Source organism: Phyllobates terribilis, unplaced genomic scaffold, assembly GCF_046119375.1.
Source record: "Phyllobates terribilis strain yellow unplaced genomic scaffold, ASM4611937v1 Scaffold_2__4_contigs__length_985480577, whole genome shotgun sequence".
Lineage (NCBI taxonomy): Eukaryota > Metazoa > Chordata > Amphibia > Anura > Dendrobatidae > Phyllobates > Phyllobates terribilis.
The window spans coordinates 365,659,480-365,686,359 of record NW_027362762.1 but is presented as its reverse complement, the minus strand read 5'-3'; the positions used below and the strand labels follow the sequence as shown (position 1 = coordinate 365,686,359).

General features: G+C 38.2%; 1 protein-coding gene across 1 annotated transcript in view; it reads right to left on the bottom strand.

The window, feature by feature from the left end:
* Window positions 1-15,826: 15,826 nt before the first annotated feature.
* Window positions 15,827-26,880, bottom strand: part of TMEM47 (transmembrane protein 47) — a 212,598-nt gene continuing 201,544 nt past the window's right edge. Inside the window, exon 3 of the mRNA XM_073664713.1 lies at window positions 15,827-19,670. Coding sequence (XP_073520814.1) covers window positions 19,492-19,670 — 179 coding nt within the window. The 3' untranslated portion in view covers window positions 15,827-19,491. The remainder of the gene's footprint in view (window positions 19,671-26,880) is intronic.

Below are 26,880 nucleotides of genomic sequence, written 5' to 3'. Positions count from 1 at the left end.
GGATGAAAAGGCCGCGGATGCACAAGATATGGCAGACGGTGGTTGGCCCGGCCGGCTAGGCCGCATTGTAGCACACTGAGCTTCCCACTGCAACTTATGCTTCATGTCCATGTGCCGGTTCTTGCATGAAGTACTCAAACTATGTATTTTTTGGCCTCTACTTAGCTTTTGCTGACAAATGTTACAGATAACACGAGTTGGGTCATCTTTATCGATCTGAAAAAATGCCCAGGCTATGCAAGGCTTAGCACCCATGCGACCTGAAGAGGCACCACGACTTGTGGTGAGAGGCAGAGTTGTGTTTGAGGATGCAGTTGTTGACGTGCTTCCAGTACGACATCTCTGTCCAGGAAGGCGCAACCTGACCTCGTCATCACTAGCATCTTCCTCCACCTCCTCTGCTGACCTCATCTCTTGGCTGACTGTGGGTTGACAGTAAGTGGGATCTCCAACCTCATCATCATCACCCTGTGCGTTATCACACCCGTCGTCCTCAGAGCCAACCTGTTCCTGCCCTGACAAAAAACTAAAGTTGTCGCTCCAATCAGGTATTTGAGTCTCATCATCGTCTTCCTCATTGTCTCCACCAACAGGAGTTACAGTTTGGGAATGAGGGTCTACATTATGGTCAGAACCTTCTGCGTCTGGTCCTGGATCCGACTCATAAAGATTCTGGGCATCAGTGCAGATCATTTCCTCGTCTGGATTCACAGAAGCGCTGGAGTCGACCTCTGATTCCCAGGCTATAGTATGAGTAAACAGCTGTGCAGACTCAACCATCTGTTCTACCTCATACTCAGACGGGCAGCTGGAGATTTCGGAGCTGTGAGGAAGCAAGTGCGATTGGGGTGACACCTTTGAGGACTGGAGTATTTGTGATGTTGAAGTTTATGTGGAGGAGAGCCCACTTAAAGGAGCACTTGATATCCGTTGAAGCACCTGCTGTTTTTGTGCCTCATCTGGAATTTGTAGCGATTGGCGTGGCCGCAAGAAAGGGATCTTATCACATTGTCCGCTAAAAGAAGTAGACATTTTAGTTTGGCTGGAAGATGGTCTTTCTTCTGCAGATGTTACTGTTGCTTTAACACCTACCCCACGGACACAACCTTTTTTCCCCTTCCCAACACGCCTATTCCCCTTTCCACCAGCAGCAGGCCTTTTTCCACTCATTTTGGTGGTTAACTAATTCACAACTCTTGAGTTGTTTGCACAAAAAACAATGGATGGGAACCGAGCAGAGCTGAGTGGACAAACTGTGGTATTAGGCTAAAACTATTGGCTGGGTTAGATGGAGAAAAAAATTATATTTGCAACCTGATGGAGGTCAGTATAGATGGACTAATAGAACAAGTCCCACACACAGCTAGAAGCCCAAATATTTTTTCAGAGGTAGATGCAGAAAAAAATTATATTCAGTTTGCAACCTGATGGAGGTCTGTATTGATGGATTAATAGAACAAGTCCCACACACAGCTAGAAGCCCAATATTTTTTCAGAGGTAGATGCAGAAAAAAAAATATTTTTAATTTGCAACCTGATTGAGGTCTGTATAGATGGACTAATAGAGAAAGTCCCACACACTGCTAGAAGGCCAAATATTTTTTCAGAGCTAGATGCAGAAAAAAATTATATTCAGTTTGCAACCTGATGAAGGTCAGCATAGATGGACTAATAGAACAAGTCCCACACACAGGTAGAAGCCCAAATATTTTTTCAGAGGTAGATGCAGATAAAAATTATTTTTAATTTGCAACCTGATGGAGGTCAGTATAGATGGACTAATAGAGAAAGTCCCACACACTGATAGAAGGCCAAATATTTTTTCAGATCTAGATGCAGATAAAAATTATTTTTAATTTGCAACCTGATGGAGGTCAGTATAGATGGACTAATAGAGAAAGTCCCACACACTGCTAGAAGGCCAAATATTTTTCAGAGCTAGATGCAGATAAAAATTATTTTTAATTTGCAACCTGATGGAGGTCAGTATAGATGGACTAATAGAGAAAGTCCCACACACTGCTAGAAGGCCAACTATTTTTTCAGAGCTAGATGCAGAAACAAATTATATTCAGTTTGCAACCTGATGGAGGTCAGTATAGATGGACTAATAGAGAAAGTCACACACACTGCTAGAAGGCCAAATATTTTTTCAGAGCTAGATGCAGATAAAAATCATTTTTAATTTGCAACCTGATGGAGGTCAGTATAGATGGACTAATAGAGAAAGTCCCACACACTGCTAGAAGGCCAACTATTTTTTCAGAGCTAGATGCAGAAAAAAATTATATTCAGTTTGCAACCTGATGGAGGTCTGTATAGATGGATTAATAGAACAAGTCCCACACACAGCTAGAAGCCCAATATTTTTTCAGAGGTAGATGCAGAAAAAAAATATATTCAGTTTGCAACCTGATGGAGGTCTGTATAGATGGATTAATAGAACAAGTTCCACACACAGCTAGAAGCCCAATATTTTTTCAGAGGTAGATGCAGAAAAAAAATATATTCAGTTTGCAACCTGATGGAGGTCAGTATAGATGGACTAATAGAGAAAGTCCCACACACTGCTAGAAGGCCAAATATTTTTTCAGAGCTAGATGCAGAAACAAATTATATTCAGTTTGCAACCTGATGGAGGTCAGTATAGATGGACTAATAGAGAAAGTCCCACACACTGCTAGAAGGCCAAATATTTTTTCAGAGCTAGATGCAGAAAAAAATTATATTCGGTTTGCAACCTGATGGAGGTCAGTATAGATGGACTAATAGAACAAGTCCCACACACAGCTAGAAGCCCACATATTTTTTCAGATGTAGATGCAGATAAAAATTATTTTTAATTTGCAACCTGATGGAGGTCAGTATAGATGGACTAATAGAGAAAGTCCCACACACTGCTAGAAGGCCAAATATTTTTTCAGAGCTAGATGCAGATGAAAATTATTTTTAATTTGCAACCTGATGGAGGTCAGTATAGATGGACTAATAGAGAAAGTCCCACACACTTCTAGAAGGCCAAATATTTTTTCAGAGCTAGATGCAGAAAAAAATTATATTCAGTTTGCAACCTGATGGAGGTCAGAATAGATGGACTAATAGAACAATTCCCACACACAGCTAGAAGCCCAAATATTTTTTCAGAGGTAGATGCAGATAAAAATTATTTTTAATTTGCAACCTGATGGAGGTCAGTATAGATGGACTAATAGAGAAAGTCCCACACACTGCTAGAAGGCCAAATATTTTTTTAGAGCTAGATGCAGATAAAAATTATTTTTAATTTGCAACCTGATGGAGGTCAGTATAGATGGACCAATAGAGAAAGTCCCACACACTGCTAGAAGGCCAACTATTTTTTCAGAGCTAGATGCAGAAAAAAATTATATGCAGTTTGCAACCTGATGGAGGTCTGTATAGATGGATTAATAGAACAAGTCCCACACACAGCTAGAAGCCCAATATTTTTTCAGAGGTAGATGCAGAAAAAAAATATATTCAGTTTGCAACCTGATGGAGGTCTGTATAGATGGATTAATAGAACAAGTCCCACACACAGCTAGAAGCCCAATATTTTTTCAGAAGTAGATGCAGAAAAAAATTATATTCAATTTGCAACCTGATGGAGGTCAGTATAGATCGACTAATAGAAGAAGTCCCACACACTGCTAGAAGCCCAAATATTTTTTCAGAGCTAGATGCAGAAAAAAATTATATTCAATTTGCAACCTGATGGAGGTCAGAATAGATGGACTAATAGAATGATGCTATGCCTAAAAGATTTTACTTCACTAGGTGCAGTAAAAAAATTGGTATTCTATACACAGGTGGTATATCTTGCAACACAGATAGGCTACTCCACTGACTAACACACTCTGCAATAGGCTTTGCTAGATTCAGCCAAATTCTGTGAAAAAAACTTGCACAGCACTGGCACAGACCTGCCTGGCAAAAACTGATAGGAACTGATGTAACCTAGTCCTGAAAAGGACTGCAATTACAATTAGTCTTTACTCCCACAATCTATCTATTTAAGAGCACAGACCTGCCTGATAAAAGTCGTAGGAAATGCTGTAACCTAGTCCTTAAAAGGACTGCAATCACAACTATTCCCTACTCCCAAGCTATCTGTAGATTTGTGCGAAAATTGGCTTGAAATTAACAAGGTATAGCGCACACAGCAACAGCGGTGCCGTCTAACACGCAGCTGCAGCAGTGAGAAAATGGTGGCGACGGGGAAAATGGCTTGGTCTTATAGGGCAAGGACATGTGACATACACTGCCAATGACACATGCCCTTGCTTGTGTGAAAAACAGCAGTTCGCTACGTGTGTGCGCTGCTGATAGGCTGACAGACTGCACCTCCCCACTGCAAATGCGGGAAAGAGAAAAAAAAAATGGAGATCTTCATTATTCCTGCAGAGATCCATCCCCTGCCCCTCCCCCCACCCCGCTGTACACTCAAACTGCGTATTAACATTAATTTTCATCATTACTGAGAAAAAATCCAGTTATGATTTTGGTGCACGAACAGTTATCGAACATAACCTCGAACAGCCGAATTTTTCTCAAATCGTTTGTGTTCGCCGAACGGCTCGAACACCGCCCAAAACAGCTCGAATTTGAGATTGGTGAACAGTTCGAGTAGAACAACGCTCATCTCTACTGAGGAGTCTTAAGGATTCAACAGGCTCTTAAGAAGGAAAATAAGCCTTGGACATCCAGTCTCGCATAGAGTAGGAACTACAACTCTCTATCAGCACATGAAGCAACATTACCTGCTCATGTGGGAAAAGTAATCAAAGTTGTCCTCCAACCCCTACTCCTCACATTGATTTTCCTTTTAGCCAGTCAGCATCATCATACCTAATTGATATCATCATCAACATCGACGTTGTCCACCACTACTGCTTGCCGCACTCAGAGTACTCCTCCTTCTCCTTTGCCATCGCACTTCCAGATATCCATCTATGATTTCGTGTCAAAGAAGCAGGAGAAAATGGAAACAGGGATAATACACGAGTTTCATTGCCCACTGGGTGATTGTCTTCAGTAGCAGAAATAAACCACAATAACCAGGACAGGATGTGAAGCCTCCGCGACTAGGAGCTACATCTCTTTCCATTGCCAGACAGCAGTTATCTATGTATTCTGCATCCTCTTCCATGGAAATTTTCCCATCCCCAACAACCACAGGGCACCGCGTTGATTTCACACACCACCATTATTGTTTATGCAAGGTAAAGTGCTGCCAAGTGGTTTTACTGCTTGAAAGCTATACAGTTGACAAGTTTCTGCTGTGGATCAAGAAGCAAGTCTCCCATGGATTGCTGTCTGTCAACTACAACTGGGCACTATCATGAACCCAAATGCCTTGAACAATTTGGACAAAGAAACTCATGCTCCCTGAATGGTGCATGATCTCAATATAACCATGCAAAATTTCTTAAATATCTTTCTTAAATAAATATCTTCATATTTATCTTGGAAAAAAACACAAACCAGGATGCACTAAGGGAAGGAAGAAGAACAGCAACTTGTACATGTTCATTGCTGCCCTGGGGAAGTTGGGGACTCTGAAGGAATTGAATTCCAAATTGAATTACCAGTGTAAGCTGCGTTCCCTCCATGGCTGAAGCCTATCAATAGTACAGGATAACCAAGAGACCACTCTCCAATACCAGCAGAATCATTGCTCTCCCATATATGCCACTGCTAAGACTAGAACAAGGAAAACAAAAGAAAAGAACCACCGAACGAAAATGTACATAATTTGAAATGAATATTGGAATCCAGTCTCTGGCATAAAATCCAATGTTGGAGATCAGCACAAGGACCATGAATGGCAGACCATTCGGTATAATTGCACTAAAGAAGAAAAGAGAACAACCGAATATCTGGTCCCTAAGTAAATTAATGGAGGGACAATTTATAGATAATAGAATACCTTTATTAACATAGTGGTACACCATAAAAGGAGAGAATTACGTACGCAGATAAGCATATATATTACTTCAAAATTAGACATAAAAGGAACCAATTAGGACAAAAGGTCCTCTATCCATCCTGTCCTCTAAGTAAACAAAAAAGAAAATAAGGAAACAGATAATACATAAATATCACAAAAAGAGGGGGGAAGGGGGGTGGAGGAAGGGAGGGGGGGGGGACTGGTAGGGTACTCGGGCACAAGGGAAATGCTATATGATCATATAACCTATATGAGGAATGAATATGGCAATGCTACAATATCATATAGGAAAAAATATATACAGAGTATGTCAAAAATATACCAAACACATATATATGTAGTCATACAGGTACGCTACGCGGCTGGCTTATTACCTACAGGTATGAGATGACTTGAATGTTTGGTATATCAACCTTTGGACCTCTGTCCATTCTCCCTTATTTGTTGGACAAACTTTATTCCTGGCACTTATACCTTTCTTGGGACATATGACTACATATATATGTTTTTGGTATATTTTTTACATACTCTGTATATATTTTTTCCTATATGATATTGTAGCATTGCCATATTCATTCCTCATATAGGTTATATGACCATATAACATTTCCCTTGTGCCCGAGTACCCTACCAGTCCTTCCCTTCCCCCCCTCCCTTCCTCCACCCCCCTTCCCCCCTCTTTTTGTGATATTTATGTATTATCAGTTTCCTTATTTTCTTTTTTGTTTACTTAGAGGACAGGATGGATAGAGGAACTTTTGTCCTAATTGGTTCCTTTTATGTCTAATTTTGAAGTAATATATATGCCTATCTGCGTACGTAATTCTCTCCTTTTATGGTGTACCACTATGTTAATAAAGGTATTCTATTATCTATAAATTGTCCCTCCATTAATTTACTTAGGGACCAGATATTCGGTTGTTCTCTTTTCTTCTTTAAGACTAGAACAAGTATGACTACAGTATATTTGGCATCATGGACTAGATGTTTTATTTGCCATTGCACCAACCCTACACATACCAGCAGAAACTTACTTGCTGAACAACCAGGGTTAGTTGTACCTGAATGCTGAGCCCTAATCCCATGCACTTCAGGGTCAGCAGACTCAACCAATAGCAAGAACTGGTCCAGTTAGCTATGGGCATACTGTTAGAACCCTCCTGTTTGTTTTTTCTATCTTGTGGTTTGCGGTCACGTGACCATCTGCCTTTATATTCCAGCTCTACCCTTCTGGCTGTGCTGGACTTCAGTGTTTTACTGTTTCTCTAGCCTGGTGCTTCTGTGCCTTTCTCTGTCAAGTTCGCTTGGTACTCTGGTACCTCTAGTACTTTTTTTCAGTTTGTCTTTTTGTGTTCTGCAACAACTTCTATTTAGGAGGTGTCCCATTTTTGTCCCAGTCCTTAGTTCTTTTAGGGATCCCTCCCTTAAATCTATAGGTCTTCGTTCTGACTAGCCGAGGACTAAGGCGGATCTGTTCACTAGGAACAGGCAGCCCGCTACATCGTAGGGATTCAGCTTAGTCTTACTGTAGGGACAGCTTTTCCCTATCTTTCCTTAGTACGTTGCAGATCATAACAGTAAGTCCAGCCCAAAAAACTAAAAGGAAAGAAATTCGGGGATCAGTATGGTTTCCGTCCAGGATTTGGCTTAACGCCTGCAGGGATTGTCTCTGGAGGTGGCCGAGCTTCAGCAACACGTGAGTAGCTGTCCTGGAGCGCATTTTGTAGAACCCAAGGTAGGACAGCCTGATGCTTTTTAATGGTAAATTACAAGATTTTTTTTTCTTTAAAAATGCTTGTTTGTTATATTTTCGTTTGAGACCAAGATCCTCTGGGAATGAATCACAGTGCATTGGTTTTATTATGTCACTTGTGCGCAATGAACCACAGGGGTGGGCCTTTTCTCTCCAGCCTAATGATCCGTGTTTAAGGTCTGTTGAAGAATTTTTTTCTGCTATGGGACTATTATATGACGATCCTTATCGAATCTCATCTGCTGAATCAGAACTTAGACGTTTGAATCAGGGGTCAGATGATGTTGAAAATTATTGCACACACTTCAGGAGATGGGCTTCAGAAGTTAAGTGGAATGATACGGCGCTGAGATGTTTATTTCTTGCAGGTCTAAGTGAAAGGGTTAAGGATTTGCTAATTGCATTCCCTGCACCTGAGACTCTGCAGGAAGCTATGCAGTTAGCTGTTCATATAGACAGGAGACTGAGGTGCAGGCTCAATGAGGTAAAGACTCCTGTAATGTCAGGTCCTAGTCCCCAGAAAATCTGCTCTGACGGCAGGGAACCGATGGAGGTTGTGGCGATGTCACTCCGCTCTCAGGAAAGAGACCGGAGATTCGCCGAGGGATTCTGTCTTTATTGTGGCAAAGCTGACCATTTGATTAAGTATTGTTAGCGTCGTTTAAGTAAAGAAAAAAAAAAGGTCAGTTACGCCCGTATAGCTTGTTTACGCTCTGCAGGAGTGTTTCTTTCTGGGAGTACTACTCTGCAGGGAGATTTGATTGAATTTCAGGTATTTGTGGATTGTGGTTCAACACTTAATGTGATTTATAAAGGGCTTTTGGAAAATCTTAAATTGAAATCTAAACATTTGTCATCACCTATTTCTGTGGTTGCAATTGATAACACTCCTTTGAAATGTATTACTCACAAGACTGCTGCATTTCCCCTCACTATCAATGGAGTTCACCAAGAAATTTTGGACTTGGTTGTTTTGGATAATTTTCCCTCTCCAGTTGTTCTAGGATTGCCTTGGTTAAGACTGCACAATCCTTTATTGGACTGGTCTACTAATGTGATTAAGTCTTGGAGTCCGAAGTGCTATGATAAATGTTGTAATGGTTGCATTGCAGCTGTGGAAGAAGGGGAATTACCGGTACCTAGTCAAGATTTTTGGAGGGTTTTTTCGGAGGAGGAGTCGCAAGTTTTACCTCCTCATAGGGATTATGATTGCGCCATTGAGTTTGTTCCAGGTGCTACTCTTCCCAAATGTCGCTTGTTTAATCTGACAATCCCTGAAAGAAAGGCCTTGGAGGAGTACATAGAGACTAGCCTGGCTGCTGGTCACATTAGACCTTCTAAGTCACCTGTGGCAGTTGGATTCTTCTTTGTTAAAAAAAAGGACGGCGGTTTACGTCCATGTCTGGATTTTCGTGAAATTAATAAGATTACAGTACGCAATTCCTACCCATTGCCGTTAATTCCTGACTTGTTTAACCAGTTAGTGGGAGCCAAGTGGTTCTCCAAAATTGATCTCCGGGGGGCATACAATTTGTTACGTGTGAAGGAGAGTGATGAATGGAAAACTGCTTTTAACACTCCGGTAGGTCATTTTGAAAATCTGGTGATGCCTTTTGGTCTTACCAATGCACCTGCATTTTTTCAGAACCTTATTAATGACATCCTGAGACCTTTGATTGTTAAGAATGTGGTTGTGTATTTGGATGACATTTTGATTTATTCACCAGATCTAGAGTCCCATTGGTAGAGTGTACGTGAAGTTTTGCAGTTATTGAGTGATAATTCACTCTTTGCTAAGCTGGAGAAATGTGAGTTCGCTGTGCAGAAAATTAGTTTTTTGGGCTACATTGTCTCCAGCGAGGGCTTTGAGATGGACCCTGTGAAGGTTCAGGCTGTGCAGGAATGGCCTAGGCCTATTGGTTTGAAATCTATACAGAGATTTTTGGGTTTTGCCAATTATTACAGGAAATTCATTAAGAATTTTTCTGTAATTGTTAAACCTCTAACTGATCTCACCAGGAAAGGTGCGAATACGGCCCAGTGGACTACTGAGGCCATTGAAGCGTTTGAGTATCTCAAAGAGAGGTTCAGTTCTGCCCTTATCCTTATGCAGCCTGATGAGACCAAGCCTTTTTTTGTCGAGGTCAATGCTTCATCGGTGGGGGTCGGAGCAGTTGTGTCTCAGGAGAACAAGGATGGAGTACAACCTTGTGCCTTCTTTTCGAAAAAATTTTCGGAAACCGAACTGAATTATGATGTTGGAAATCGGGAGTTGCTGGCTATTAAACTTGCGTTCGAACATTGGCGTCATTTTTTGGAAGTCGCTAGATTTCCTATTCAGGTTTTCACAGATCATAAGAATTTGATCTATCTGGATGCTGCCAAGCGCTTGAATGCTCGTCAAGCTAGGTGGGCAATTTTTTTTTCTCGGTTTCATTTTATGTTACCTATATCCCTGGTTCTAAGAATGTTAAAGCCAATGCTTTATCTCGCAGCTTCTCTCCTACGGTCGGTGCCGAGGAGGAGGAGAGCATTTTACAGAAAGGAGTTGTGGTGGCATCTTTGGACTCCTTTTTGGAGAAAGGGATTCTGAATGCTCAAGATGATGCTCCATCTAACACTCCCCATGGGAGGTTGTTCGTGCCTAGAGCCTTTAGGAGAGATTTGTGTGTAGGTCATCCCGGAGTTTCGGAGACTAAGAGACTTATCAGTTGCAGTTTTTTTGTGGCCTGGATGGCAGAAGGAAGTCATCAAGTGGGTGCGTCAGTGTACTGTGTGTGCTAGGTCAAAGGCTTCATATACTCCTCCTGCGGGGTTGCTTTGCCCTCTGGAGGTTCCTAGTGCACCTTGGATGCATCTCACTATGGATTTTATTACTAATCTTCCTGTGTCCGAGGGTTTTACTCCCATCTGGGTGGTCGTGGACCGTTTTAGTAAGATGTGTCATTTGGTTCCATTCATTAAGTTGTCCTGCGCCAAGATACTCGTTAAGGCGTTTGTTAAGGAGATTGTCAAGCTCCATGGCGTTCCCACGGATATTGTTTCTGATAGAGGACCTCAGTTTGTGGCTCGCTTTTGGCGTGCTTGTTGTGACAGGTTGGGAGTCCATTTGTCATTTTCGTCTGGTTATCATCCTGAGTCGAATGGACAGACTGAAAGAAAGAACCAGGATGTTGAACAGTTTTTGCATTGTTTTGTGGGGGACAATCAAGAGGTGTGGTCTGGGTTTCTGCCTCTCGCAGAATTTGCTCTTAACAATCATACATCCTCCTCTGCGGGGTGTTCTCCTTTTTTTTGTTGTACTGGGAGACATCCGCCTTTTGGTTCGTTCTCCAAATTGGGGTCGGCAGTGCCGGAGGAGGAGAATTTTTCCGGTGATTTGGAGAGAGTTTGGACTAATGTACGTTGTAACCTTCAAGAGGCTAACAAGAAGTCCAAGAAGTATTTTGACAGGAAACGTAAAGAGGTTTTGTTTACTGTGGGTGACATGGTTTGGTTGTCCTTGAAGAACCTGCGGTTGAGGATTCCCTCTAAAAAACTGGGTCCTAAGTTTGTGGGTCCATTTAAGGTGTTTCAGGTTGTTAACCCGTCTGCTGTTAGGTTGGATGTCCCTACTTCCTGGAAGATTAATCCTGTGTTTCATGTTTCCATGTTGAAAAAGGCTGACGCATCTGATAGGGACGCCACTGTCAAAATTCCTCCTGTGGTGGAAGACGGCGAATATGAAATTTCTTGTATCTTGAATTCTAGATGGCATAGAGGGAGATTACAGTATCTTGTCTCCTGGAAGGGTTTCGGTCCCGAAGACAACTCCTGGGTAAGGACGGAAGATGTCTCTACTCCTAGGCTTGTTAAAGCTTTCCACAGGAGGTTTCCAGATAGGCCTGGGCCTGGAGGATCCGGAGGATCCTCATAAAAGAGGGGGTACTGTTAGAACCCTCCTGTTTGTTTTTTCTATCTTGTGGTTTGCAGTCACGTGACCATCAGCCTTTATATTCCAGCTCCGCCCTTCTGGCTGTGCTGGACTTCAGTGTTTTACTGTTTCTCTAGCCTGGTGCTTCTGTGCCTTTCTTTGTCAAGTTCGCTTGGTACTCTGGGACCTCTAGTACTTTTTTTCAGTTTGTCTTTTTGTGTTCTGCAACAACTTCTGTTTAGGAGGTGTCCCATTTTTGTCCCAGTCCTTAGTTCTTTTAGGGATCCCTCCCTTAAATCTATAGGTCTTCGTTCTGACTAGCCGAGGACTAAGGCGGGTCTGTTCACTAGGAACAGGCAGCCCGCTACATCGTAGGGATTCAGCTTAGTCTTACTGTAGGGACAGCTTTTCCCTATCTTTCCTTAGTATGTTGCAGATCATAACACATACTCTCATGTCCAGCCTCCAGTGTACTATCAAAGAGAGTATTGAATGCGGCCAGTGGTGAAAAACATTACATTTGTCAAAATAAATCAAGCATGGGTAAGTGCAGACCTTCTAGTAAATGTCTGCAGTCACTCTATTTGTCTGCAGACTTCTGAATCCTTTGAGCGTGCGCACCACAATCTGTCAGGATTCTCTGGTGTTACCAGTGTGAGGAGGCAGTCACATGACTGCATGAATGCAATTTGAATACATGCAATTACATGCCAACTAGACATTTTCGACATCGCTCAATACTAGCGAATTGAGGGTTGTTGAGCAAGTCTAGTTGGAATGTGGCAGGAAGTATTTAAATCACATACTTGCAGTTAGGTTACTACTGACTCTCAATCTTCATCTTCAAAGAATCCTGATAGTGTGCAGTACTGTAATGATCCAGAAATCTGCAGTCTCATAGGGTGACTGCAGACATTCCTCAAGAATCCAGACAACCGCTTTAAAAGGTTCTTTGCTCATCTTAAAATAGTATAATTTAAAGAATATCTAGTATGAAAACTTAAAATAAAGAAAATGGAAAAATCCTGTAAATAATATGCCCCTAAAAGGGCTACCCCACAAACCATAATCTTCAGATAGTGGTCATATATATAAATTATATCAATCCAAATGTGCTTACTTTTTTAAACAAAATGCCACATTTTCCATTTTTCTGGTGTTCACATTGCTGTCCTTACTTTCTGATTGTATTCAGAAAATGTAAGCGTGCAGTGTGTCACACGCTGCTTATTGCTGCTTTTCCACCATTTTCTGTAATGTTTGTCAATCCACTGATGTTGATTTTTATTTGTATGTGTATTGTATGTGGCTTCCTAGAAAAATATTTGCTGATGGCAATAAAATGACTTCTACACTGGAAAGGCAGAGTGGAGTGCAGAACAGATACTACAGCTGGCACAATAAGGGCAAATGCAATGCAAGGGTTGGGCATGGGACAATGGTACACTGATAACTTTTTATATAGGCATATATTGAAGTACATATAAGAAACTTTACAATATCTATTTAAAGGGAACCTGTTAGCACAAACTAACTGTTCAAACCAAGCACTGGCAATTGGCGCAATCTTGATATAGCCAAGCTTTTCAGTGCACCTTCCCACCTACTTGTTTTCCATTTCTCTCAACTTCTTTCTGATGCCAGTAAAGCAAATCTGTGAATTAATGAAGAAGGGGTGGGATGAAGATAGTTGGAAAACAAGTAGTTTGGAAGGTGCTCAATAGTGTTGAGCGAATTTGTTCGGTATTTTAAATTCGGGTTCATGTTCAGGGTTCCGGCTTGTTCACGCCAAATAATCGGCTACGACCACCAACATCCCAGATTTGCCACGCTGTCACGCAGATAACATCCTTTTAAAAGAAAAAAAATCCACAACTACTTACCAGCTTGAAATATATTTTATTTTATAGACAGAAATGAAATCTCTAGGCACAGTATTAGGCATTAAAAGAACACAGAGGCAATAGGTTAGTGTGTACAGTTCTGTACAAAAATACAGTCTGAATAAATTACATTGCTAGCTATAAGATTGGACTTCACTTACCAGTCAGTTCATTGCATGTTTAATATTATACAGTCACATGCTATTCCGTATATATATCATGTTTTAAACACATAATCTTCTCTATAATTTTTTTATTTGTACAAAAATTTAACATAGTTGTGCAAGAGTTTAAAGCAGGATATGCAATACTGGCACATAAACATGATTAGCCATAGAAATTGGAATCAATAATGAAGCCCCGATTGCTGTCATTGTTGTGACAATCTGGATTTATTGTATAAAACTAATTAAGAATTTGATGTGTTTTAAACTCTAGAAAGTATTTCAGGTCAAAAACAAAAACAAGACCGATAAACATACCAACTGGAAAATTTACAGGGAAGCATACAGCTAATCTAATGTATAACATACAGTGGCTGAATGGTCAAGATACAACAGTAGTTACAAGGGTGCTTCACCATCCACCCTTTTGCATACAATCTAGCTTTCTTAAATTTAAAGCAACATTTACTACTTTTCCAAATACCTATTTTCCCTTTATTCAACTATATTTCACATAGAATAAAACAAAGTTTAAAAAACAAGCTTAACTTTAGTTCATAATTTTTTTAAGTACCATATTACTTTAAAAAACTAAGTAAATGTACCAGATATAATGAATAATTTATAAATATTTTTTTTTTTCATAAAAAAATGATACACAGTAGTGTTATAAGCATGTAAGTGGATGATGCCGTTAATTTTTAATAACAAGAATATTTTATAGTTTTATTTATGGTGAAATTTTAGGGTATTCATAAAAGCTCTATATTCTCTTGTGTAATGGAGTTGAAATTGGCTCTTAGACAGTAAGTAGTAAAAAGATAAATAAAACACTTCTGTGCAAGTAAACAATGAGCAGAAGACATATTAAGATAAAAGCATATAAAAATATAGTGATGTTAACCAAGAAGTGAGGTGAACTGACTGTGGTTCATTTAATTCCGAATTGTTTAATGTAATAATTGTGAAGCTAAAATAGTAAAGATTGCAATGGAGAAACGAGGCTAAAGTATGTAATATATTTACTACTTCCTAAAGATCTGACACATTTTACACACATTTATCATCTTTACAACCCTTTTCCACTTACAACACTTTCATAGCAATACATTTTTCCAGCATTCTTGGAAACGGGTCATAATTACTCCATATATCTTGTGATAAGAGTTATCTTTGTCCTATCTTGTATTATATACTGTATTCATCCCATATCTACAGATTTCTTATAATGGTTCATAACATCAGATTTATTTCTATAGTGTTGCTGTGTTCCTTCTCTAAAGTGCCTTTACAGTAATACTAATGTAAAATATATTTAAGTAAAAGACTAAATCAGTGAGGTATATCTATATATTATGAATTAATAATTGTGCATGAAACTTATTGCAAAACTTTTTAAGAAGATACATTTACTTTAGTTCAGTTTATTAGTCCAATGGAAATCCACAAATCTAGTTTTAATGTGCAATAGGCTGATTAGGATATATAGGACCACAAGAACATAAATTTATACCTGATATCACATCCACGGATGGCATTCTGCCATGGACCAGAGTAGTCTATGTTGCCTTGAACCCTAGGATCAAATGAATGTGCAACATGTAACAGAATGCTAGTCCCTCAACTAGCAGGACCGAATTCCAAAATTACCCATTCAAATGTTCCCAACTTAAACTACATAGATTAAAGTGATGTCCAATCTGAACCAGCTGGTAGTTGGTAAACTTTTTCAGAGAGGAGGACAAGCCCTTTAATAAGGGTTTTATGTCACTAGAGGTTTCAACCGTAGACGTAATGTTTAATTCTAATTATTTTAAATATTTGTCAACAACTAAACTGTAAAAATGAATGGTGTGAAATCCACTGGGAAAGTTTAGTGTGTATACAACAGTTGATAAAGTTGTTAAAGGGGTTTCCCACAAACTAAAGTTCATTTTATAAATTGTCTGTGTCTGACCGTGTACGGAACATACCACATCTCCTGAGCAGGGGAGGAAGCAAAAGAGAATACAGACATTACAGCAGGGGATCGCAGAGGATTCATTTTGTGAGGTTAAATATTGTTTAAAAACAATGAAATGTTTTACATCACAAAATGAATCCTCTGCAATCCCCTGCTGTAATGTCTGTATTGTCTTTTGCTTCCTCCCTTGCCCAGGAGATATGGTATGTTCTGTACAAGGTCAGACACGGACAAGTTTTGAAATTAACTTTTGTTCGTGGGAAAACTCCTTTACAGTTAAGAAACTGAGTAACAATAATACAATTACACTTAGGTTATACTTTTGCTTTTTCTCCGTAGACTAAATTGTATTATTGTTTACTTTCACCTTTTAGCTTTTTATTTCCTCTAAATATCCTTCATAAAAAATAAACATTTTTATATTTGACAGTCTCACAAATATGATATAGAATTTTTCAATATGTATTATAGGCACAAAAAATAAAAGCTAATTATATGAAACTAAAGGCAAGTTCGCTGTATGTGCTCTCTTTGATTTATATTTATTTCTGTAGTCTCTGTATATCTTTAAGAATTCATATTGTACCACATCATGACCAAAATATCAAAAAATATTCTGTGCTTATTCATCAGAGGACACTTAAAAGTACACATGGGAGAAAACAAATGTTGTATTTATTAGGCATAACCCATTCTCTAAAACACCACTGTTTCTACCCATATAAATCTGGCATAACATTCATTATGTGTTGGCAAATGCAAATTACCCTGACTAGTCAAGAGGGCATCTCTTTACTGAGAGAAATCAGGCACCATACACTTTATTCATGCTCCCATGGGTGAAGTTGACATCCTCTTCACTTTTTGCAATGTTTTTTTATATTTTAGCTTTATTTTTTAATCTTGTTTTTTTTAATTTATCTTTTTTTGCATTCATTTTATACAGTGTGCACCCCATAGGGTCTAACAAAAATTTTGGGAGGTGTATTATCATACTAATACATTTTTTATTGCTAATTTTCCCAGTAAACGGGGCTTGTATGTTAGTCCCAGTAACAGTATAAATTCAGCCTCCAGTCTGCATAGCAAAGCTGACAGAATCTCCTAGGACCCAGTATCTCCTGCTCCCTCCCTACACTCAGTGATAACAGGATACATGGGTGTATGGTGGGAGCACTCATAGCACTTCCTAATCTGTATGCACAGCTATTGTTCTGTGCTGTGTATAGAGTGATTAGGAAGGCAGAGATTGTAATAAATTTTCCTGTCTTCTCTATTGGGAGCCCACCTATGTTTGACAGCCAATTCCCTGCCCCATAGTGGCACAATCAAAAATGCCAGCGTAGAGTAAAGTCAATGGGTGTTCCAGAAGCAGTTAAAGTGTATAGTGCCATACTCCCCACAGTTTCCTTTTAATAAATAATGATATTAATTAATTTTATTGGATACAGTGCCCAGTACTATTATTTTGTCATTTTTGGCAAAGGTTAATTTAATAAACATTAAAAGAGAAATTATATTTCATCAGATCTAGAGATCAGTCTATTGTGGCAGTTTAGCATCCCCAGTGCATGTGATGCATACTGTATATACTTCAAAACGCAATGTTAATATAGACATAGTATTCCAGGGCAAACATCTATAGCACAAGGAAATCGTTATTATCAGTTAACATAACTTGGGCATTGTCTTTATTCAATTAATTGATATTATTTCTTATGTTGTACGTTCACTTGACATCTTCTGACCTTCACTGAAATATATGAAAAGACATCATTGGTGGAGGTCTTTGAAATTTTACCTTTACTGTATCCAATGATATTCTTCTTACATAAATTTGTATGCTCTTATTTGACATTTGCTACAATAAAATGCTTCTACTTTCAATAATATGGATGTGGATCAATTTTCTTCCAGTGTTGTTTTGCTTGGAAACAGTACCAACACACACATGTTGCAATCCGCCCTTTTAGATTTGGTTGTGCCTGATATTTTTTGACATATAATATAGACCTTGCTACATTTGTATGCATGATAAGTTGATATAAGGCATCTATTTTTGTCTGTAACCTTAAACCAGTTCAAATTGCTGATATCAGTAATTTTGCCCTTTACTGATTGGGAAGCTAAATGCTAGATACATGACATGAAAATATTGATTTCAAGTAGGGCATACAAAATTGTAGGGTTGCTCTTGTTATGAAAGGTTATAGTGATAAAGAAGACAAGTCGGTTCTTTTAATAATTTAGAAATAATTGAATAGACTTAAGGAACCTAGACTTAACAGCATCACTTAAAAATGTATCATAGACTAAGCCTATCAACATTTTCTTGTATTTAAAAGCATTTTATTGGTGACATTTTAATAAAACAACCCAAGCTGGGGGTCGTCTGCATTGACTTTCACAATGCAAAGAGCTGTTAACAAAATAAAATGAAATTTGGCTTAATAATAATAATTAGTTGTCCATTTCTTTAAATGGCTGGTATGTAACAGTACATTTCTTTTCCATTTTAATGATAGCAGGACACGTAATCAAGCAGACTTTGCTTTAAAAAGGGTTTGTCTTGATTAGACATCCTTTTAAGGTTAATAAAATGTAAAATGTAGATTTCAAAAACAACGAATTCATTGCGCTACTTTATTGAATGAATTCATGGTAGAAGCAGATGGCAATAGTTTCTTACTAAATTCTCTGAATCTTTTTTTTAGCTATGCCTATCTGACACTTCTGACTAAATGTAACATTTATATCTATTAAATATTGTGGACATATATTTTTCAGTTTTTCTTGTCTAATGCAGTCTTGGAAACTATCTATTTAATGTGTATTTTGTCAATCAATCTGGAATAAACAGAACATTAATATATCAACTGATTCATTCTGAAGGTTTAATTATATGAAAATATATGGCTAGTCATCTCATCAACCTTAAGGAAATAAATTGCAACTCTTGATAACTATAAACAGCGAACTGTAACTATGTTCATAAATCTATATGGATTTAAAATACTGCAAAATATTCTCTAAGGAAAATGGTACATTAATATAGTGTTCATAGGTAATCCTTCAGCTACAGTATATACTTTCCTTGAAAGAGGGTTGGTTGCTTAAAAATACTTGTGACTTTCTAGGCATTCTCATAGGTTTAACTATTATCTAGTTTTCACAGTTCAAAAGAAACCCATAAATCTATTTTTATTTTATTTTCATGGAAAACAGATGTCCGTTTTTTATATTCTGTGCAAAGGTGAATTTCATTTAGTAATTACATGCATGTTCCTTCAGATGTTGAAAAATGTGGCTAAACCGTATACTTTTATTTAGTGAACACTTTATGATGAAGATAAATTTTGCATCTTGCACATTAACTTTCTTTTTTTTCTACCTCTGTAATTTCACAGCATTTGTTTTCTATATAACTTGGTCCAAGAAAATAGTGACCTCAGTGATATGACAAGGGTTAAATTATGCATTTTCTTTCTGTTGCATTCCAGAGAAAATTGGGCATCCATCGCCGTATTAATTTCATTACACAATTTATACTGTAATCGCCTTTGTGTTATTTCTTCTACATCCAACAAACAAGTTTATACTGGTACAAATTGCAGCAATTAGCTATGGAGTTATTGGTTATTCATTCCATTCTTTTTAGCTTTCATTTATTTTTCTGCATTTTTTTTTCTTTAGAATGCTTGTAAAGCCTGCTATATTATTGGCAGCCAAAAGGTAAAGGGAGATTAAATCAACTGAGCCGACTTTGTGATGCTCCATGTGTCTTCTAGAAAAGGGATGTACAAAAACTCGAGTAAATCTATTGTTTCATTATTGTTTCCTCAGACAATTAGTAGTAGTCCTCATAATTCTTCGGGTTCAAACAGTAAAGTATGGCGCCTCCAAATGAAAATATTGTTGCACCCCATGCTAAGCCATAGCCCCAATTGAATTCATGATAAATTTTTAGTGTGACAGTTTCAATAAATTTGATTGGATACAGGACAAGACCACATACTTGAAGGACAACTGCAAGACAAAAGAAAAAAAGAAGTTAAATTAACATTAGTACGGTCAGCATACAATATAAATGTGAATCAAGCAAAGCCAAAAATCCTACAACAACTATGAACTTTTCCTGTAAAATGTATGCTATTTTTTACATTAAAATGCATGATAACTTACATAAAAAGCAATAAGCTCATACTGTCTATTGGAAACCTTCCCATTACTAGCAGTAAAGGGATACAGGGATCAATCTAAGCATTTACAAGCTCCTATGATTTGAACCTCTAAGTTTAGCATAGGAAATCTTGAAAATTGAATGATTCTTATCATAAAAATATGTTAAAGAATTATGATGTAAAATCCTACAAGAAATAGTAACCAAAGCTTTAGCTAAAATTGATTAAAATAGATTGTTTAGAGGTTATTTATTAACACAAAGTTATCCATAATTTTCAGGCATCTAATAAAATGCTAAAGAGCAGCTGGCAACTAAATAAGTATAAGCAACAATAGATTACTAGATGAGCTTTTTAGATGCCCCAAAATTATGGGGTGATAAAACTTTATACATGTGCAATACAAATGACTGTGAACATAGGCAAAATATTTCAGACAGCATAATAGCACTTTTATTAGGCTTTCATAAAAGCAAAGCAAACCCTTATCACCTCCTGCCGCATCCAACTCAAAAATATTTACAGAATTCATCCTTTCCTCAACCCAGAATCTATAAAATGCTAGCACACACTCTCATCATCTCCTGCCTTGACTATTGCAATATCCTTGTTTGTGGCCTCCAGAACACTCTTAAATTTCTCCAGTCTGTCCTTAACTTCACATACTAAATAATCCACCTCTCCCCCCAATACTCTTCCGCCTATCCCTTCGCTAGCCTCCAATTCCTTAGTGAATCCAGTTTAAACTAGTAACAATGACTGTCAACAAAGACTGTCCATAATCTGTCTCCTCCATGCATCTCCAAACAAATTTCCCAATACCTTCCCACACACATTCTCTAGTCCTCACAAGACGGCCTTCTCTCCTCTGCTCTCGTATGTTCCTTACTCAATTGCCACCAAGATTTTTCCTGAACATCCCCCATCCTCTGGAATTAAGTCAAGTTGTCTCGAACATTTGGAATCTTTAGACTCGATCTGAAAATGTGTCTCTTCAGAACTGCCAACAGCCAGCAATAACCCTACTGTCACCTCACCAACACTGGAGCTGCTGCAAACTCCTGACCTACTGCGTCTTCCCCATTACCCTGCAGATTGTAAGCTTGTTATGGCTGGGTCCTCTCCCCTTCTGTACCATTCTTATAGTTTTTTTTATTTAATTTAATGTATGTTATATGTATGCAACCCTCTTCACGTGTACAGCACTATGGAAATAAGCAGGGGATAACACTATCCCTTTAAAGGTATTGCTTAGTCCTTAAAAGGGGACCCTAAATATAGCAATACTTTAGTCAATTAAAAATATTTATTATCAAATAGTGCAAGGTAAAACTGAACTTTCAATGTAATAAAAAATCATAGACAACATAGTGTAAAAAAGCCTGTCAAAAATACATGTGTCTCTGCATTAAAAAGTAAAACAATATGGCAGTTACAAATGTATTTTTTTTAAACTAACACAACTGTTAACTATACACCCTGAAGAAGCTAGTTAAGCTGCTGATACATGTGGGGACCTTTTCATTCACATGAATTGATGATAGACCGTGTGGTTATGATATACTGGGTGACTTCCGCTGAATGTTTTCAACCTTCATTTATATGTTACACTTCTCTTTTATGCTGCATTGATTTTTGCACATTATGATTATTTATACGGTCTCTGAAAATCCTTCTCCCAGCAGGGTTTTCTTTCCTCCATCTGTATATATTTGCATGTATCCAATGTATCCCTGTGGGAGCCAGTGGACTTTATTGTAAGTCATGCCTGGTTGGTCATGCTCCTGGTACATGCTTCTGAATCCTGTATGATGTCTTTTCTCATGTGCATATACATTTTTTGTGGAAATAAAATTTGCTACAGTTTTCAACTAGAAAGTATTGTTTTGGATGTGACTTCATTCTGATGGTGTGTCTTTGGTTTCTGAGTACCAATTAAGTTTCTCAGTCATTTATTTGTGCACATCATACATTTTTATTGTTTGGATTGTTATACACTCCTCAACATTGATATTTCAATACCAAGAAGGAAAAGTTGTTAATCCCTTTACAACCCAAGGTGGTTTGCACGTTAATGACCTGGCCAATTTTTACAATTCTGACCACTGTCACTTTATGAGGTAATTACTCTGGAACGCTTCAACGGTTACCCCTGATTCTGTTTTTTCATGACAAATTGTACTTCATGATTGTGGTAAAATTTCTTCGATATCACTTGCGTTTATTTGTGAAAAAATTGGATATTTGGTGAAAATTTTGAAAATTTTGCAATTTTCAAAATTTCTATTTTTATGCCCTTAAATCAGAGAGATATTTCACACAAAATAGTTAATAAATAACATTTCCCACATGTCTACTTTACATCAGCACAATTTTGGAACCAATTTTATTTTTTTTATTAGGGAGCTATAAGTGTTAAAAGTTGACCAGCGATTTCTCATTTTTCCAACAAAATTTACAAAACCATTATTTTAGGGGCCACATCACATTTGAAGTCACTTTGAGGGGTCTTTATGACAAAAAATACCCAAAAGTGAAACCATTCTAAAAACTGCACCCCTCGAGGTACTCAAAACTACATTCAAGAACTTTATTAACCCTTCAGGTGCGTCACAGGAATTTTTGGAATGTGGAAGAAAAAAAACTTTTCACAAAAATGTTACAAAAGACCCAATTTTTTTTTTATTTTCGCAGGGGTAACAGGAAAAAATGGACGCCAAAATTTGTTGTGAAATTTCCCCTGAGCATGGAGATACCCCATATGGGGGGAAAAAACACTATTTGGGCGCACGGAAGGGTTCGGAAGAGAAGGAGCGCCATTTGACTTTTTGAATGTAAAATTTGCTTGAATAATTAGCGGACACCATGTTGCGTTTGAGGACCCCTGATGTGCCTAAACAGTGGAAAACCCCCACAAGTGACACCATCTTGGAAAATAGACCCCTCAGGGAACTTATCTAGATGTGTGGTGAGCACCTTGAAACCACTGTTTGGGCGCATGGAAGGGTTCGGAAGGGAAGGAGCGCCATTTGACTTTTTGATTGTAAAAATTTTAAATTTGCTTGAATAATTAGCAGACGCCATGTTGCGTTTGGAGAGCCCCTGATGTGCCTAAATAGTGGAAACCCCCCACAAATGACACCATCTTGGAAACTAGACCCCTCAGGGAACTTATGTAGATGTGTGGTGAGCACCTTGAACCCCCAGGTGCTTCACAGAAGTTTATAACATGGAGCCGTAAAAATCAAATTTTCACATTTTTCCCACAAAAATGTTTTTCAGCCCCCAATTTACATTTTCATAAGGGTAACAGGAGAAATTGCACTATGCAGTTTGTTGTGAAATTTCTCCTGAGTAAGCAGATACCCAATATGTGGGGGAAAACCACTGTTTGGGCATACAGCAGGGTTCGGAAGGGAAGGAGCACCATTTGACCTTTTGAGTGTAAAATTTGCTTGAATAATTAGCGGATGTGCCCCTGATGTGCCTAAACAGTGGAAACTCCCCACAAGTGACACAATTTTGGAAACTAGACCCCTCAGGGAACTTATCTAGATGTGTGGTGAGTTCCCTGAACCCCCAAGTGCTTTACAGAAGTTTATAACATGGAGCCGTGAAAATAAAAAAAATCTAACTTTTTCCACAAAAATTATATTTTAGCCCCAATTTTTTTATTTTCACAAGGGTAAGAGGAGAAAATTGACCTCAAAAACTTTTGTGCAGTTTCTCTTGAGTACGCCAATACCATATATATGGGGAAAATACAGTGTTTGGGCGCACAGCAGAGTTCAGAAGGGACGGAGCTCTGTGTGATTTTTTTAATGGAAAATTGGCTGGAATCGAGAGCGGATGCGATGTTGTGTTTGGAGAGCCCCTGATGTGCCTAAATAGTGGAAAACCCCCACAAGTGACCCCATTTTGGAAACTTCACCCCTCAAGGATTTTATGAAGAGGTATAGTGAACATTTTGAACCCAGAGATACGACACAGAATTTGATAACATTAGGTCATCATATTGAATAAGTTGTCATTAATCTTGAGTGCAAGTGCTCGCTACTTGAGTTTGCATCGGGTACTCTGGTATGCACCATGTATCGGGTTGGGGTTGGGGTTAGGGTTAGGCTAGGGTTAGGGTTGGGATTTTTTACAAAAGTAAAAGAAAAAAAGAGGATGATATGCGAATAGTGCTGAGCGCAAGTGCTCGCTACTTGAGTTTGTATCGGTTGCTCGGGTATCGCGGGTGCTCAAGTGACATGCTCGAGTCCCCACCCACATGTTTCACGGTTATTAGACACCCCCAAAAAAAAACCTTAGCACAACCCTAACCCTAGAGTTTTTACACCGTTTCTCGTGTGGTATAAGTGATTAGACAACTTTATTCTTCGTGCAGGTGCAATTACAGCGACACCAGCAATATATCGGGTTTTTATGATTGACAGCTGTCACACACTAGAAGACGCATTTTTTTTGTAAAATCTAGTTTTTGCATCGCCATATTTTGAGAGCTATAATTTTTCCATATTTTGTCCGACAGAGTCCTGTGATAGCTTCTTTTTTGCAGGATGAGTTGACGTTTTTGTTGGTGCCATTTTCAGGCACCTGACATTTTTTTATCGCTTTCTATTCCGATTTTTGGGAGGCAGAATAAACAAAAACCAACAATTGAGGAATTGTTTTTTTTTAACATTTTTTATGCTGTTCTGCGTGTGGTAAAATTGATAAGGCAGCTTTAGTCTTCGGGTCAGTACGTTTACAGCGGTACTACATTTATATCATTTTTCTATGTTTTGGCACTTTTACACAATAAAAGCTATTTTATAGAAAAAAATATTTTTTTGCATCGCTTTATTCTGAGAGCCATAACTTTTTGATTTTTCAGCTGATGGAGCTGTATGGCAGCTTGTTTTTGCGGGACAATATGACATTTTCAGCGGTACCATTTTTATTTATATTTGTCTTTTTGATCGCGTGTTATTCCATTTTTTGTTTGGTGGCATGATAATAAAGCACTGTTTTTGCTTTGTTTTTTGTTTTTTTTTTTTTACCGGGTTCACTAAAGGGGTTAACTAGTGGGACAGATTTATAGGTCAGGTTGTTCCAGACGCGGCGATACCAAATATGTGTACTTTTATTGTTTGTTTTTTTCTCATAATAATATTTATTGATGGGTACATTATATTTTTATTTTTGGTGGATTATTTTTTTTTTTTTTTTTTTATATTTTTACACTTTTTTTTTTCATTTTTACTTTTTTTACTTTTATTCTTTGTCCCACTATGGGACTTTCACTTTTTTTATTCTGATCGCCTGTATAGCATAGGGATGGAGCACCATCCCTGTGCTACACAGGCTGTCAGCGCTGCAGATGCAGAAGATACTTTGGTCATGCACTGCGCATGACCAAAATATCTTCCTGCTGTCTGGTGACCCGGATGTTGTCATGACGACATCGGGTCATCATAGCATCATAGCAACATCCGAGAAGCCGCCGCAGACATCGCTGGACGCCGGCAGGAGAGGTGAGTATCTTCAGCACCTCCCCTTGCCACCGCAATGCTGCGATCGACTTCGATCTCAAAGAAGTACTATACTTATCAGGCTCTTAAGTCCCAGGGTGCAGATACATATTAGTACGTCTTGGGCTTTAAAGGGGTTAAATTATGGAAATCATATGATCAATAGACATGCTAATGATATGCCAATGATACAAAAATGGAAACTAAATTTTCATCTCTCACACATCTAAATGTCACAATGTTATGATGTGAGTCTCTAGAATGACATCAAAGTTGGAAGACCTTATGAGAAATGAAGCACTGGAAAAGAATGTATGCAACAGGGAAAGGAGTAAAGAAGATGCACAGGGGACTTAACGGATGGCTGCGGAAATGGCAAGACAGGTGAGCTGTGAGGTGAATACTTTTTTATTTTACATTCTAAATTTATTATGCTCTGAGGTCATAAGAAGCCCCAGTAAATATGGATCACGGCATTACTGGAGTAGGTGCACATGAAGGGTACAAAACCAATGATATATAATGTGAAAACTTGGTACTCATAAATATGCTTAATAGATTTTTAGTTGTATTTGGAGTAACACAAGTAGAGAAATAAAGTAGACGTTTCAGTCACAAACAGGACCTTCATCAGTGTAGTCCGACTGCACAGGTGAAAAAGGAGGAAGAGATAGAAGGATTCAGTGTCCAAAAGAACCTTGCTCCCAGTCCTAGAGATAAAAAAAAGGTAAGATGGTATCAATGAACATGGTAACCACCATTTGTTCCTGTGTGACAGAGGACACTGTGAGACACTGAGTCCTTCTATCTCTTCCCCCTTTTTCACCTGCGCAGTCGGAGTACATTAATGAAGGTCCTGTTTGTGACCGAAACGTCTACTTTATTTCTCTACTTGTGTGACTGCAAATACAATTAAAAAATCTATTAAACATATTTATGAGTGCCAAGTTTTTACATTATATAAGAAGCAACAGGACATGACAATGAACATTCAATTTGCAAAGAATAACTTCACTGCAAATCAAATTTTGCTGTAAACTCTACTTCTTGGCATAATCTTGGCATTGAATCTTGGCATGTTTTCTCAAGTTAATATCCATTCGGTCTCCTACTAGTGTAATTGACACTTAACACAGCAAGCCACTAAAAATATCAAGATATTTTGCTGCAAAGTGGTGTGTCAAGTGAGAAAATGCTACATCTATAGAATCAAGAAAACAGTGGCCAAGTCCAATTAGAACAGAAAACGTTCCTACCCACTTAGTAGCTATAAACCTGAAGACTGTTTACTCTGTTATATAATACAGGGAATGTAGAGTGAAGTAGTAGTCACTTTCACTTTAATAAGGACAAAAACATACTTTTCTCACACAAAAGGGAATCAAACTGCAGCTAAGAAATTGACACCCTAAAATATCATAGTTTCATAAAGGTTAACCCTGCTAAAATGCTTAAAATAGTTTGGGATGTGAAATTTAGAGTCTAACTATTTATATGCACATATAGCTCTTTCAAACAACAGACCAGCAATACCTTTAC